Source organism: Opisthorchis viverrini, assembly GCF_000715545.1.
Source record: "Opisthorchis viverrini unplaced genomic scaffold opera_v5_8, whole genome shotgun sequence".
In the NCBI taxonomy this organism is placed as follows: domain Eukaryota; kingdom Metazoa; phylum Platyhelminthes; class Trematoda; order Opisthorchiida; family Opisthorchiidae; genus Opisthorchis; species Opisthorchis viverrini.
Window position 1 is genome coordinate 3,385,726 of NW_008751664.1, and position 14,265 is coordinate 3,399,990.

At 45.7% G+C, this 14,265-nt stretch overlaps 2 protein-coding genes across 2 annotated transcripts in view; both read left to right on the forward strand.

The window, feature by feature from the left end:
• Positions 1-5,525: 5,525 nt before the first annotated feature.
• On the forward strand, positions 5,526-5,723 carry T265_00822 (hypothetical protein; the record flags this gene model as incomplete). Its single annotated transcript, XM_009164694.1, has 1 exon — positions 5,526-5,723. One exon carries the CDS (start codon positions 5,526-5,528, stop codon positions 5,721-5,723), a length of 198 nt encoding a protein of 65 aa, XP_009162958.1.
• A 1,633-nt stretch (positions 5,724-7,356) lies between these two features.
• T265_12647 (hypothetical protein) overlaps positions 7,357-14,265 on the forward strand; it is a gene marked incomplete at both ends in the record, with an annotated part of 53,833 nt that continues 46,924 nt past the window's right edge. Inside the window, one exon of the mRNA XM_009164729.1 lies at positions 7,357-7,381. Within this exon, the coding sequence (XP_009162993.1) occupies positions 7,371-7,381 (11 nt within the window). The remainder of the gene's footprint in view (positions 7,382-14,265) is intronic.

The window sequence follows — 14,265 nt, forward strand, 5'->3', positions numbered from 1 at the left end:
AATGCAACCGATGCCGACGGATACTGTCAATCAATCAATCAATCAATGTATCAATCAATCAATCAATCGATCAATCAATCAATCAATCGATCAATCAATCAATCAATCGATCAATCAATCAATCAATCGATCAATCAATCAATCAATCGATCAATCAATCAATCAATCGATCAATCAATCAATCAATCGATCAATCAATCAATCAATCGATCAATCAATCAATCAATCGATCAATCAATCAATCAATCAGTGTACCATAGGTACACTGGTTCCAGCTGCTACAGTTTTGGTCACCGGATGCTGTAAGGTGGTCACATCTCCCACGCTACCTTTACTCACCGGAAGATCCGTGGTTCAAGCCCGTCCTATCTAGGCTTGAGCAACCTGGCAGTATCCCAGTCATCGTGTTTTCTTCGGGCAGCATGGCAGGGTGTTACACCTGAACGAACTAGTTATTCTCCCACGCTGCTGTCAACAAGCAGATGAAGCGAAGGATGCGAAGATTAAGCTTAGTGCATTTTTCATGTACCTCTCCTATTTTGAAAGTTTCTACGATTAATTGCGGCTTTATTTTGACCGCACAATAGGACCTTGCTCAATAACGGGTTAAGATAATGAGTTTTTAGGGGATGGATAGGCCCCGAAGAATTCAATTCAATCAGCTATAAACCGTGCATCATAGGCATATTGGTTCCAGCTGCTACAGTTTCAATCACCGGAAAACTGGTGGTTCGAACCCGACCTCTGCCTCTTGACTTCCCCTGTCTAGGCTTGGGCAACCTGGCCGTATCCCAGCCCACGTGCAACCCTCGGGTGGAATGGCAGGGAGGGTGCTACCACTCAGCACAGGGCTGGGAGAAAAGATCTCTGTGAGGGAGACGGTATCCTGGCATGCGGAGAACATGTCCCAACCGGCTCAACCTTTGAAGCATAAGTGATTCATCTACCGCGATTTTCTATCGCGGGAGAGTTCCTTCTTCCTAAGACCATCTGACGTACCTCAGCATTACTAATGCGACGTTCCCACCATACTTGACCAATGCTTTGGAGGCACCGATGACCAAACACTAACATCCTCCGTATATCCTCTGCGCATTGAGGCCAAGCTTCTGATCCATGAAGCAGTATGGATCGCACCACCGCAGTGTAGACTGTCCCCTGACAGACGAACTCACGTCACATCAACGCCATAGGTGTCGGAGTTTGGCAAAAGCTGTCCTGGTCTTTCCGATTCGAGAAATAACCTCATCTCCAGCCAGTCCACCGGAACTTATACAGCTGCCCAGGTAAACAAATTTATCTACCACGTCGATTGGCTCACCTGCAAGCATGAGGTGTGGGTTTGATCCCACCCAGTCTTGTAGTAGCACTTTACACTTTGCAGGTGTGAAGCGCACGCCAAACCGTGCGGCAGGGTTCTTTAGGTTATTTACAAGCGTTTGCATTTGAAAAGGACTTGAACCAATGAGAACAATATCGTCTACATACTCAATGTCTGTGAGGGAACGTCCCGAAATCATTTCGACACCCGAGGTTTCGGAGGCTGGCAGTGAAATTTCAAACAGCATATCAATAACTAAGTTAAAGAGGAAAGGGGAAAGAGGACAGCCTTGTCTTACACCAATGGACATGGAGAACTCAGGTGAGAGCTTCTCGTATACTCGCACGCGCCCACACGAATTAGTATAGTGCCCTCATAATGGATATAAATTCGGAACGGACACCTTTGATCACCAGACACTGCCAAAATTGATGACGATCGACAGAACCAAAAGCAGCCTCCAAATCCAGAAAAACGACCAACGTGGGACGTCTGAAGGAGTGGCACTGTTCAAGAACTTGTCTCGAGGTAAAGATATGGTCGATGCATCCTCAACCATGGTTAAACCCAGGTTGATTCTCACGAATGTCTTTCCCGACAATCCATCAACCTGCGCAAAATAATGCCGGAGAGCATCTTAGATGCAAAGGATACCAGGCTGGTACCACGACGGTTTTCACATGACGTTCTTACTCCCTTTTTGAAAACTGGGATGACGGTCGAGGAGCTCCATTCGGCTGGTATTCTGTTTTCGTTCCAAATCTTCTGCAGTATGGTTGTCAGACTGTTCACCAGGACCTCGCCACCTTCTTTGAAGAGCGCGGGGTGTGGACCATCCGAGCCAGGTGCCTTGTCCTGCTTCAGGATTGAAATCTCAATCTGGATTCCGGTTGCTGATGGTGGGTCGGCGTCAGTGTTCCATTTGGGCTCGGTTGGTTCTTCCAGGGGTTGTATTGAAGGAGAATAGGTGAACTGTTCTTGGAAGTGCTCAGCCCACTGCTCAAGACGGCGATTGAGGGAGTGAAGTGCTGTTCCGTCTTTTCCGCATATTGTCTCACTGACATCTGCCTTCTTTTGACCCGTTGATCAGATCAGTTGAAACAGAGCGCGGCTGTCGCCTGCGGTGAAGCCTTCTCCATCTCCTGCCCCTTCGAAATCCACCAGCGTTCTGTCATTCAAGCTGCTGATTATCCGGTGTTTGATGAACTTGCGTGCGCCGTCATAGTCGCTAGTTGCCGGTATGGTCTTTCTGACAGCAACAAGATCTGCTGATTTCGAAGATATCCAGTATTGTTTAATTCGAGTCAGATGGGCTGGATAAACAGTTCTGAAAGCTGCCAGTATTGCTTTTTTAAACTCGCTTCCATCCATTCTCCAAGCAATCTTTGTCGTCTACATGACTGCGTTTCCAGTAGCTTTCTAGACAGATCAGCAGCTCTGTAGCTACTGAAACTTGTCGAAGTTGATGAACGGAGTTGCTCTCTTTCGGCACGCGCAATGCTGGCGGTAAGCGAAGTGCCAAGCGGGCACGCACGATGGCGTGATCACAGTGAAGTTGCGTACCCCAGGAGGAACGACAACCTTTAACTGAGGATCTCCTCCGACAACTGACAGCCATATGGTCCAATTGAGTCCATGAGTGTCTTGTGGTAGGTAATCTCCATGTAACTCGGTGTGTGCGTTTGTGTTGGAAGTTTGTAGTGGTCAGGAACAGACGACGATCTGCACACAACTGAAGAAGCCGCTCTCCATCATCCGTACGTTCAGCATCGACTTCAAATCGACCACCTAATTGTGCTTCTTCCCGACTTAGTCGTCCAACTTGTGCATTGATATCACCTGTCGGGATTACTATATCCGTCCTTCTTGCTGACTGTAGCAGTCGTGACAGATCTCAGAACTGCCATCTACTTGGGTGTATGCTGATACGACAAACACCGTTTACCGCATTGACCTGCGTTAATCTCAATTGAGCCAGGCAACCGCACAGCGCAAAGTCGACTGTTTACTGGTATCCAGTCCAGTAAGGCGCTTTCAGCCTTGGGGCTGAGTGTAGCTCCCATACCGTAGATACAACCAGCTTGGATACATTGCGCCAGGATCACCGGACAACCGAAGAGTGAAATGTGGAACATCTGGGCTCGTCCTAAGCGATTTGGGGAGTACGACCGAAGTGGGGTCATGTATGCGTGTTTCGGAGACACAACATACATCGATAGAGAGGGAAAGTAACGTTTCAGCAAGAGATCCCTGTTGCCCGATTTGACATGGAGAACGGAAAGTGAAGGTTCCAACGTGGACCAGATTTTTTGAGGTTAGTAGGTGATTATTTTGGTTTATTTTTCTGGGCGATGGTTGAGACACGGAACAGCGGCTATGGGATTGGCAGATGGGTTGATTGCACTGCACTGTACGATGGGTTGGGAGGGAATGAGGAAGAAGGCCGGTGAGCGAGGAGCTGCAAGGGGAAAAGGTAATTCCCGGTTGCCCAGGCCGAAGGGGGCTTCGACCGTATTGAGTAATGCGCCGGCGGTCACGGTCAACCGTAGGGCGATAGAAGTGTGCGGTTTTTGGGGTCGACCTTTTCTAACCCGTCCTTCCTCAGGGGAAGGCAGTATCGCAGCTTCCATAAATATGGACATGCTGGTGGCCTGGGAGAAACACCTCTTATCACAGAGGACAGTACGACTTTACCTTCAGACCGCCTCGTGATGTGATTGCTTGCAATACGGGGACTCAATTTTCTTCATTGCGCTGCTCCCCGTTGGCCTTACTGGCATGGTTGAACCTTCAGGAACCGAGTTCCAGCCGCACGATCATCACAGCCCAGAAGCCCGACCACCACGACAAGGTGACGGCTTTAGGTCGGACCCTGATGAATAAACGTGGACAACAGAGACTAGACGTTAATATCGAGGTGCCAAGTGCAGGAGGGCTCTTCTGGCATGTAGCCCGGGTTGCCCATTCGTTTTCAACTAGACCGTTGATAGGTGACTTAGGCTATCCATATGAACAGCCCACAAATGACAATTGGCATTTTGTGCTAGCAAGAGAGCCATCACATCGTCGTACGCAATCTATGATTGCCAAAACGACATTGCCTGTCGCTGTACTCGACCCACAGTAGTCTGTCTCGACTTTCACAGCCTTGGACTCAGTGAAGAATCTCCGGACAGTTGCGCTAACACATGGTGCCATACCTACGGTCCAAGTAACCCAAGTGGTTAAGGCACGAATTTACTGACTGGAAGATTCATAGTTCGAACCCTACCTCCGCTGTCTAGGCTTAGGTAACCTGGCCGTATCCCAGCCCTCGTGCAACCTTCGGGTAGCATGGCAGTTAGGCACTGAAAGGGTGCTACAGCTGAACGATGTTTTTATGCCCACGGTCCACCGTAATGAATAATAATCCTTCAGCTGTAACACATTTTTAACGCACAGCTGCCAAGCCAACCTAAATAAGCACAAGGGATGAGATACTGCTAGCGTACCCAAGCCTAGGCGGAAGCGGTCGAAATGTAGAAGCTGGGATCGCGCTCACACCCACTTCTTCTGGGTCATTCGATTTGGAGGCAGTCAGAATCGCGCACCGAGCGGTAATCGCATGAACTCATCGACGGCATCTGGTTTACCCACGAGCCCCTGCACGACACCCCTCGAAAATTCTTGCCGCGTGGTTACCCCCAAAAGTGCCGTTTTGTTGTCGGGGCTTTCGTGGGTTATTCGAAACTATAAATGCGGAACATAATTTACAAGAAAACATGGATGACTTACCCATAGTTCCGGCAACTAGCTGCAAGATTGCAACTTTCTAGCATCGGTAATGGGGGTGTAAAGCAAAAACAACGACCACAGTAATATTGACGGAACCAGAATGGAGCCAAATTAGTGTATCTAAGTGAGTCTCCCGCATCCATTAAACTTTTCTGATATCGCTGTTCGAATTTGAACGTTCTACCTGTAAGTTCTACAGCTTTTATTGAGTCCATCCATTTAGCCTTTAACTCGCACCGTAAAAAATACAGTGGTGGATACTGACAAGCCGTTTTTAATTTGAGTAAACAAGGACAGCGCTACTCAAGTTAGTGAATCGTATACTTAAACTATCGAGAGGGTGGAGATGGTGCACTGCAAGGGACAAGAGCATAGAATGGCTAAGTTGAACCGAATTGGGTCTGAGAAAGCGACATTACGAGAAAAAAGAATGGATATCAACACTTACTTAATGGGATCAGCACAAGGAAACGGCGGCAAGTTGGAAGTTAGGAGAAATGGGGACGTTGAGGTCGCAGCAGCAGCAGCGAGCAAAGGAGAGGCTGAGTGGATAAAACTAGATGCTATGCATTGTGGAAAGAGTGGAAAGGTCGATCCAGATGAAGAAGCCAAGAATTTACTGTTCTGAGCGGCGGGAGAGCCGTTCACCGATGAGGTTGGGGAGGTACTAGAACCCACGAGTCGCCCGGTCGTACCAGAGGAGGAGTTAGACTTGGAATCACTTTGATCTATTTCATTGAAGACTTGCGAGATGGCCCCAAGCTTCTGGATGCATTTGTGCAAGAAATCAGCGACAAAAGTTTCATGGTCCAACTGCTGTTTCAGTTCGTCGATAATCGCACATCGTTTCGACTCCTCGAACTCAATCGCTTGCTTCTGCTCTAAGAGAGAACCAAATTGGTCCGCCTTCAAGCACTCTAACTGGGGAAGCTGTATGGCATCAGGAAACCGAGAGTTCCATGAATCAAGAAATTGGTTCGAGAAATTCATGGTTTGGAAGGAAGCAGTTAAATAGGACGAGATGCCGGAGACTGTAACAGTATAGTAACTCTTTTTAGATCCACATATGAGTCCCTCATCGAATGACACCTGTCTGTCTTTGGCACCCAGAGTATCACGCTGAACAGACAATGTGATGTAGCGGAATGTAAGTCACGCTGAAATGCAGTCATTCAATTGCCAGAATAAAAACAAGTTCGGAAGCTCCGAGGACTATCCCCGCCCCATATGAAGTAAAACGGTCGATGACACAATAATCCAGTGTAGAACACTACGCACATGAACACCGAGGAGATGCAGTGCATCAGCATCAAGGCCGACGTCGACCACGGAGACACAACATCGCAAACAGCGATCAGCGTGACTCCGCACTCAACCTATAGAAAATACCCACCTCTCATTGGTCGAAAGGCCTACCATTGAAAAACGGCCAACGACCACTGCCAATTCGGTCCTGAAAACATATGTACCTGTCGCAGTTGGAAGATAAGACTTATGGTCAAAAAATTTTTGAGGGCACCTTTGGCCTGTCGGAATTTTTCTAACGAAAACCTCGTTTAATTCCTAAAGCGAGACCGACTGATGTACAGAGTAGAGCCGCCCAAGACCATGAAATGATGGGGCCGCATTGGAAGCACTTCCTACCATTGACTGATGGAATGACTGCTGGTGAGAGTATCAAAACATGTCTAGAGCTTCTCACGTCAATGGAATAAGTTTTTTTTTGATTACAGTGATAAATAGCGAATCAGAATAGATGACAAGCAGAATGTTATTTTTCGATTTCAGGCTTCGGCATGTAGTTACGAGAGTAAATATAAATAAGCATTGTGATCACTCTTGCGGGGCGCATTTGTACCTGTTATGCATTCTTACATAATACACACTGAATAACAGTTTTCTTTATTATAGCTTTGAAAATGCAGTTTAGTGGAGATGAATTAAACCAGCTATTATATGCTTAATGCGTTCAAAAGACCTCTCGAAAAATATACATGAAAATAAACCAATAAGGGGCTTGGGCATGTTAGTAGCGAACTACCATTGACGTTTCGAAATGCGGGCGATCGTGATCGCGTCGTGGCTACATACGGTGAACTATACAGGTTGTGCGTTCAAATTCAATCTTTTCTAACTCTCCGAACATGTCAAATACCGTAAATGTTCATATTTTGTAGCCACTCTGAAAGTTTGTTATTTTCACCATTCTTGAGACTTGTTTTAATCTACTAAACGTAACCACACAGTTGTCATAGGGAATAGCAACATTTCGAAAATGACTTACAGGTGAGTATACATTTTTAACTTGTGATGGTTTGGCAATCAGTCAACACAACAAATATACACCCAGTTTTGTAACAAATCAATTCATTTTTCATTGTCTTTTTGGTAATGGCGGTATACTCAGGCGGAAACGTCTAGTTAGTATACTAAAATAATGATCGCTTTCGGTTCAACTCGCCTTCGAGGGTGCAGACCACATAATTATCGGTGCGCCGGTTAAAACCGCGGTGAGGTATAGCTGCTGAGAACTGACAATGGCTTCTGCGTTGTCTGTTTTCACCCGGATTGCTTGAATGAGTTTCTGTGTACATGTTGGCTTGAACATTTTAGTACTCATCTACCGTCCACCGGAATTTACCGTGGTTTGCCGGTTTTCCAACTTCAACAATCCATTCAGCTAAACTTGGGTGTACACGCGACACTCAGAGTCTCTCATACTAGGTTGGGCATTGGTTAGCGGTGTGACGAACAAAGTCTCCTGGTCCTCGGGGTTCAAGGATGGAACACATGGTGACTTGTTGCGTAGAAATCGTAATGATTTGCGTTTCCCTCCAAACACCTCTGTCTTGTGGTCTGGCTTTTTAGCCTAAGACTTTTGCTGAGGACCCTACTCATCCTCTTGTATATGTTTGGGCACCAGAACGGTATCCCAACCCATGTACAGCCATGATATCCACGGTAGTAATGCGTCAGTGTTGACCACTGATGACGGTGACTTACTTACCCGTTTAAGAGTTAGGCGTGGATTCGCTGGCACCAGACAGATATATACCTCTCTGTCGCCACAGGCGTTAAAATTCGGCACACATAACCCAAAGCTTTAGAACTAGTGCATTTACTTTATCTGTCACAATACAAATCAAACTATTACGACTCCCAAGACAGAAAGTAGACTCCACAATCCTGAAGCCTCTCCAAGCACTTAGAGTGGTTCCTTCAGTGACTGCATTTTTAGGAAAATGGCCTTACACTTTGTCAGTGCAAAGATCATGCCAAAAGACTTTGGTTGGTTTATACAAAAATACTTGCTCTTTCTCTTTCCCCCCAGTAAACACAGTGCCACCGGTGGCTAACGGTGTCCAAACGTGGCTAGCTTTGCCACTGATTCCGTTGGTGAATACAAGCCAAACATGGTATTTGTTGCATCAAATCCTTCTGAAAACAAATGTAGCGGGATATTCTGGATACCGATTTGTTTGGATGCACCACCGATTAAATATATCATGAAATTTTTGGGTTGCTACCTTTGGCCGCTTTTAGCCACCGGTGGCGCATCGATGGCAAGCGTAACATGCCACCCCTATTTGCCACCGGTGGTACCGCTGTGACGTGTTTACTGGGTCTTCGAAAACAAAAGCGGTTTCCGTAAATTTCAGGTCGACAAGGCCTTTGTCAATAGAAATATCAGCATTAGTGCTTTGAAAACCACAGTTCGTTTCATTATCTGATCGATCACGAACTATGGAGGGAGGGCACTTCTGTCGAAGGTCGATTTGTGTATGAAGAACTTTTTGATAGCTCTCAGCATATCTTGACACCTTCGGAATCCTGAAAATCCAAGGAACCTATTATGTTCACAATCTTCCAAGGCATTTCTTACTGTGTCAACATGTCAGAAAAAGCAAACTGGTAAAATAACCTAAACTTGTCTTGAAAACCTAGAAACATAAATTATGGGATGGTTATACTTAAGCTGCTGTTTTAGCACATAACTAATCGTCCGGATTTATTCAACACAACCCATATTAGTCTGAAAGTTAACTTTATGCTTTTTAATCAATTCCCAATGGTTCACTGTAATGTGAAAAAGACATGTGATTCAGGGGGTCTGGTTGACTTTTGAGATTGTGACCACTGAATTAGACGAACCAAATGACCGATGTGGGCTTGTCACTCGGTCAATGGTAATCTTGCACCAGAGATAGCACCCTTACTGCATAGCTTTTAATCTGTGCCACATCAATAAGAACAATTCAATGTTAATTAACTAATAAAGCCATCATTCATGACCCGTGGCATTTATCCTCTTGTTCTCTTAATTCGTTATCCTGCTGATCCTCGACAAAAAGGTTTGTAGCAGCTAAAACCACTGCAACTTGATGCAAAGTTTACGAGCTAAAACTGAAAACTGGAGCCAAACTTTCCTTCCTTGATTGCCGCCTTTTTTGTAAATGGATACCCACTGATTCTCTTCGATTGACTCCTTTTCCAAGATTCAGGCGAGTATATCAGGCAAAGACAGATGGCTACGCCTACATCCTTGAACAACGCGGCTAGCAGGACATTCTGGCCAAGATCTCAGTGGCTCCTCAGAGAACATACGGCGTCATTAGCCTCCGGGGCCGTGATTGTTTCAGGTTAATTATCCATGGTTCTGGTGCAGTTATACAGTCAACGTGATTAAAAGCGGGTGGCTACAAAAATCGTTGTTCAGAGTATCCAGCCCAACGGTCAATGCATCCTTATCTGCTGAAAGTGGTCGCGCCACGTCTAACATAGCCAAAAAGCATATTCCAACACGGCGCTGAAGCCCTTCGTGAACCCAAATGTGCTGCGGTTGCTAAAGCGAGCATTTTACCGGTGACAACCGGTTACTTTGTAATACTGTATGTAACAGTTATCCAACCAGTCATTTTATATAGACAGCTGGCGTTTCACTCGTGCATACTGGTTAACACGAAGTTGCACAGGTCAGACACTTTAATAAATTCAGGAATTTGGGGCCCACCATAAACTGTGGGATATACGTCGCTCTACCACTGAATATATGACGGATATGCCGTATATCTCAAAAGTAGAAAAACTACGGCAACACACTTGGCTAATGCATCTGATTTCGCCAGCATAACGCACGCGCACAAAAGGACATAACTTGGAGCTAAAAATGCAGCAGGTAGACAGGCTGTCTTACTCACAACAAGTGTCAGGTTAAGTGTTAGTGGGCTGAGAACGCTTCCGTGTGTCTATAACACCAGCTGATACAGTGACGCAATTTGCATTTAAAAGAGATCGGCCCTTTGTATTTATAACCATTGAACGGTACAGGAAAGTGACGCTAGATACATCTAACCCCACGACCGTTATGCTGGGACAATAACGAAGAACGAGATCAAGCATGCTCACGGATGTTCTAGTATAGCTCATAAGGATCCGCAATTGCCCAACCGGTGTAGTTCACGTGTATGGCCAGATGTGTGATCTCTTTTTGGAAAATGGCGTAATTGTCGGCAGAATTTATTGCAGTGGTGCATAATTCAAAAACTGACTCGCTATGCGATAGGCTCCTTAGGCCAAATGTTTGTTCCTGATCTTGAGATACATCACTGGTCACGGCTCACGAAATCCGTCCAACGCCGGAAGAATTCAGGCACTTTGTAGTAAGGAGATTACCAACCAAAAGAACCGGCAATTACTACAGGCAGGCTTTTACTACTGCGAGGTGTGCTGTACATAGGGAAGCCGTGGTAAGGGATTTTGGACTATGAGCTAGTGATTACTTACACACAAATATTTGCCATGAGTTACGGGAAATAAGGTAGTTTTCCACACTGTGGAGGCTAGTGTCGACGTTTAAATGATCTTCGGCATGCTACATCGGAATATTTCCATGTTTATAAAACAAAAATCTGCCAGACAGCATACAGAAGTGTTCTGCCAAGTTGATGCTGGCTGAGCTACATCGATAGATACTTATTCTGGAATCCATTTATCCTTCAGAACATATAGGTCTAGTTTTTATCTGTGTACTGTTAAGCTTGACCTTCTGTTGTATCTGCTGATTCGCCGATCTGTTGTATCTGCTGCTGACCCCGCAGTGCCTAGTGCCGAAAAACCTCACAGAAGGGAAAACAACAGCTATACTTCGAACAAGCGAGTAAGCGCGTGGGAGTGAAAAAGTTACAACGACCCTGCGCGAGATGGCCCAAGTGGTTAGAGCGCGAATTTACTGACCGGAAGGTCCGTGGTTCGAATCCGACCTCCGCCACTCGACTTCCCATGTCTAGGCTTGGGCAACCTGGCAGTATCCCACCCCCCGTGCTTCCTTCAGTTGACAAAGCAGCTAGGCACCAGGAGGGTGCTACAGCTGAACGATACTACTATAAATGGCACTTTCTGACATTGATCCAGGCCGTCTGATAGGCGTTTAGTGAACACTCATCAACACCAATCATGCTTCCCCAAAATGTCTGATGCTGACCATGTTCAATCATGCTTCTGTAGCGTGCCTGAACAACCTTCGGCTACTGCTAAATTGATTGAATGATTGACTAACCTGAGTGCTTGCTGGCTTTCCTATTAAGGTTTTGGTGGAGTTTTGGGATCGCAGTGGATTCTTGACGCTCTGGGGTTGATTTCAGGAATCTGACCTTCCTGAAACCTCCCCCTTTTGGCCGTTCAACGTAAGATTTTCGGCCAGGGTTAAGTTGAAAACGTTTTACCAGTCTTCTTGCGCGACCGGTACGGCGTCTCGGTTGCAGCAATGGATTTTTCTTGAACGTTATATCTGAAGTGGTACCTCATGGTGCTGTTCTTGGGAGATCAAAGGTTCCAAGCAGCAGGCTGATGTCTAGTAACTGTTATTCCTCTTTTGGGACCGGGCACTCAGTCGTCAATAGATGATTGACATTTAGTTTAGTTTCCATTGGTTCCACCTGGACGCTTTAGACCACCAGATTAGTTCTTTTGATGAGAACTCCAACAGTCCATCTTTGATGTCCGGGGCGGGGCGCTCCTACAAGCATACGGTTTCCAGGCCGGAACGTTGGCTTCTCTCCTATCGGTGTCGATGTACATAACTTTTCGATCGGCAGTGTTAAAAGACGCGAGTGATCGAACCAATCTATGCTCAGGAGATTAAGCTTACAAGCAGACAGACAATATCACATTCACGGTGACCTGTTATCTCCATCTCACAATCGAATTCACCAAGTAGGTGGAGCTTACCACCTGAAGCATATCTGGCGGTGTTCATTGGTTGTCTGAGTTTCATTGATCCGACCTCCTTCGAGGTGCTCCGGGAAACAATCGTATTATCAGAAGCCGTATCAAGCTCAGTCGAATTGTGCTTTCGTTTGTTCTGATTGTAACACACCTGCGACAAGAATCGATCTGGTTATCAAATGTTGCAAACATTACAATAAAACGGGGTTATGACTGGTTCCGTCTGCTTCGTGACCTCCGGGTTTGACTGTGTCTTTGGTCAGCTTTCCGTGTCCGGCACTGGCTTTTCTTGTGCTCACGTCGATTGCACACTAAACAGTTGTGCTTTTTAAATGGACACAACCACACAAAATACCATTCGCCACATTGCCATCATGCTGAAGGGGACTTTGCTTCGTTCGAATTTTTCACCACGGGAGGTTGCCTCGATGTCGTATTGGCAATGTTGAAAGCAGGCTCTTTCTAACATGGCCGTGTCGTGTTTGAGATTTAAAAGGCGCTGGCACTCATGGGTAATGGACTGCAGCGTTATCTCAGGAGTTTGTTCAATCTTGTTCAGCGGTCTCGCTCTGATGTTACTGTAAAAGGTTTATTAAGCACCCAACCAAATTCATTCTCGTTTTCTTCTAATATTATGGATTTTCAATGAGAAGTTTACTGTTTTAGAGCTGACCCAAAAATTTGTAGTTAGGTAACATTTGTCAATGTAATAAAGTGAAAAGTCGCAGGTAGTCGTCGCATCTGGACGAAAGATCCGACTCGGCCCTTTTTGGCACTTGGACTTCAACGATTTATTTCAAACCAAATGTAATGCGTGACTGCTCCTATTTATATTCTGGCCACACGTCCGGGGCGTAAATGACCCTGGTTAAAACAAAGGATCTCATATCTTTCAAGTCAGCTGGAAGAGCTCTCTACAAGAACAGAGCAATCATAATGCTAACTAGCCCTGTTCCAGCATAATCAAGCCACGGCTAGGAAACTGTTCTCATTGGCTTAAATCTTCAGTGGTTCAAACAATTCTGCTACAAAGATATTTAGAGGTGACCTACTGAGTGCAAAAAGTGAAGTAGGGCATGAGGTGCGCATTTTGAGCCTCAGTTTGTTAATTATGTTGTACTCAATAAGTTTTAGCTTTTCCCCAGTTAATCAATAGCAGACTTCACGTAAGCTTACAAGAATTTCCGGTGAAATGCTTCGGAGAAAAGTGAGAAATCAGGGTTAAGTTGAAAACGTTTTACCAGTCTTCTTGCGCGACCGGTACGGCGTCTCGGTTGCAGCAATGGATTTTTCTTGAACGTTATATCTGAAGTGGTACCTCATGGTGCTGTTCTTGGGAGATCAAAGGTTCCAAGCAGCAGGCTGATGTCTAGTAACTGTTATTCCTCTTTTGGGACCGGGCACTCAGTCGTCAATAGATGATTGACATTTAGTTTCCATATCAATGGTTTCACCTGGACGCTTTAGACCACCAGATTAGTTCTTTTGATGAGAACTCCAACAGTCCATCTTTGATGTCCGGGGCGATAGTCTCCTACAAGCATACGGTTTCCAGGCCGGAACGTTGGCTTCTCTCCTATCGGTGTCGATGTACATAACTTTTCGATCGGCAGTGTTAAAAGACGCGAGTGATCGAACCAATCTATGCTCAGGAGATTAAGCTTACAAGCAGACAGACAATATCACATTCACGGTGACCTGTTATCTCCATCTCACAATCGAATTCACCAAGTAGGTGGAGCTTACCACCTGAAGCATATCTGGCGGTGTTCATTGGTTGTCTGAGTTTCATTGATCCGACCTCCTTCGAGGTGCTCCGGGAAACAATCGTATTATCAGAAGCCGTATCAAGCTCAGTCGAATTGTGCTTTCGTTTGTTCTGATTGTAACACACCTGCGACAAGAATCGATCTGGTTATCAAATGTTGCAAACATTACAATAAAAC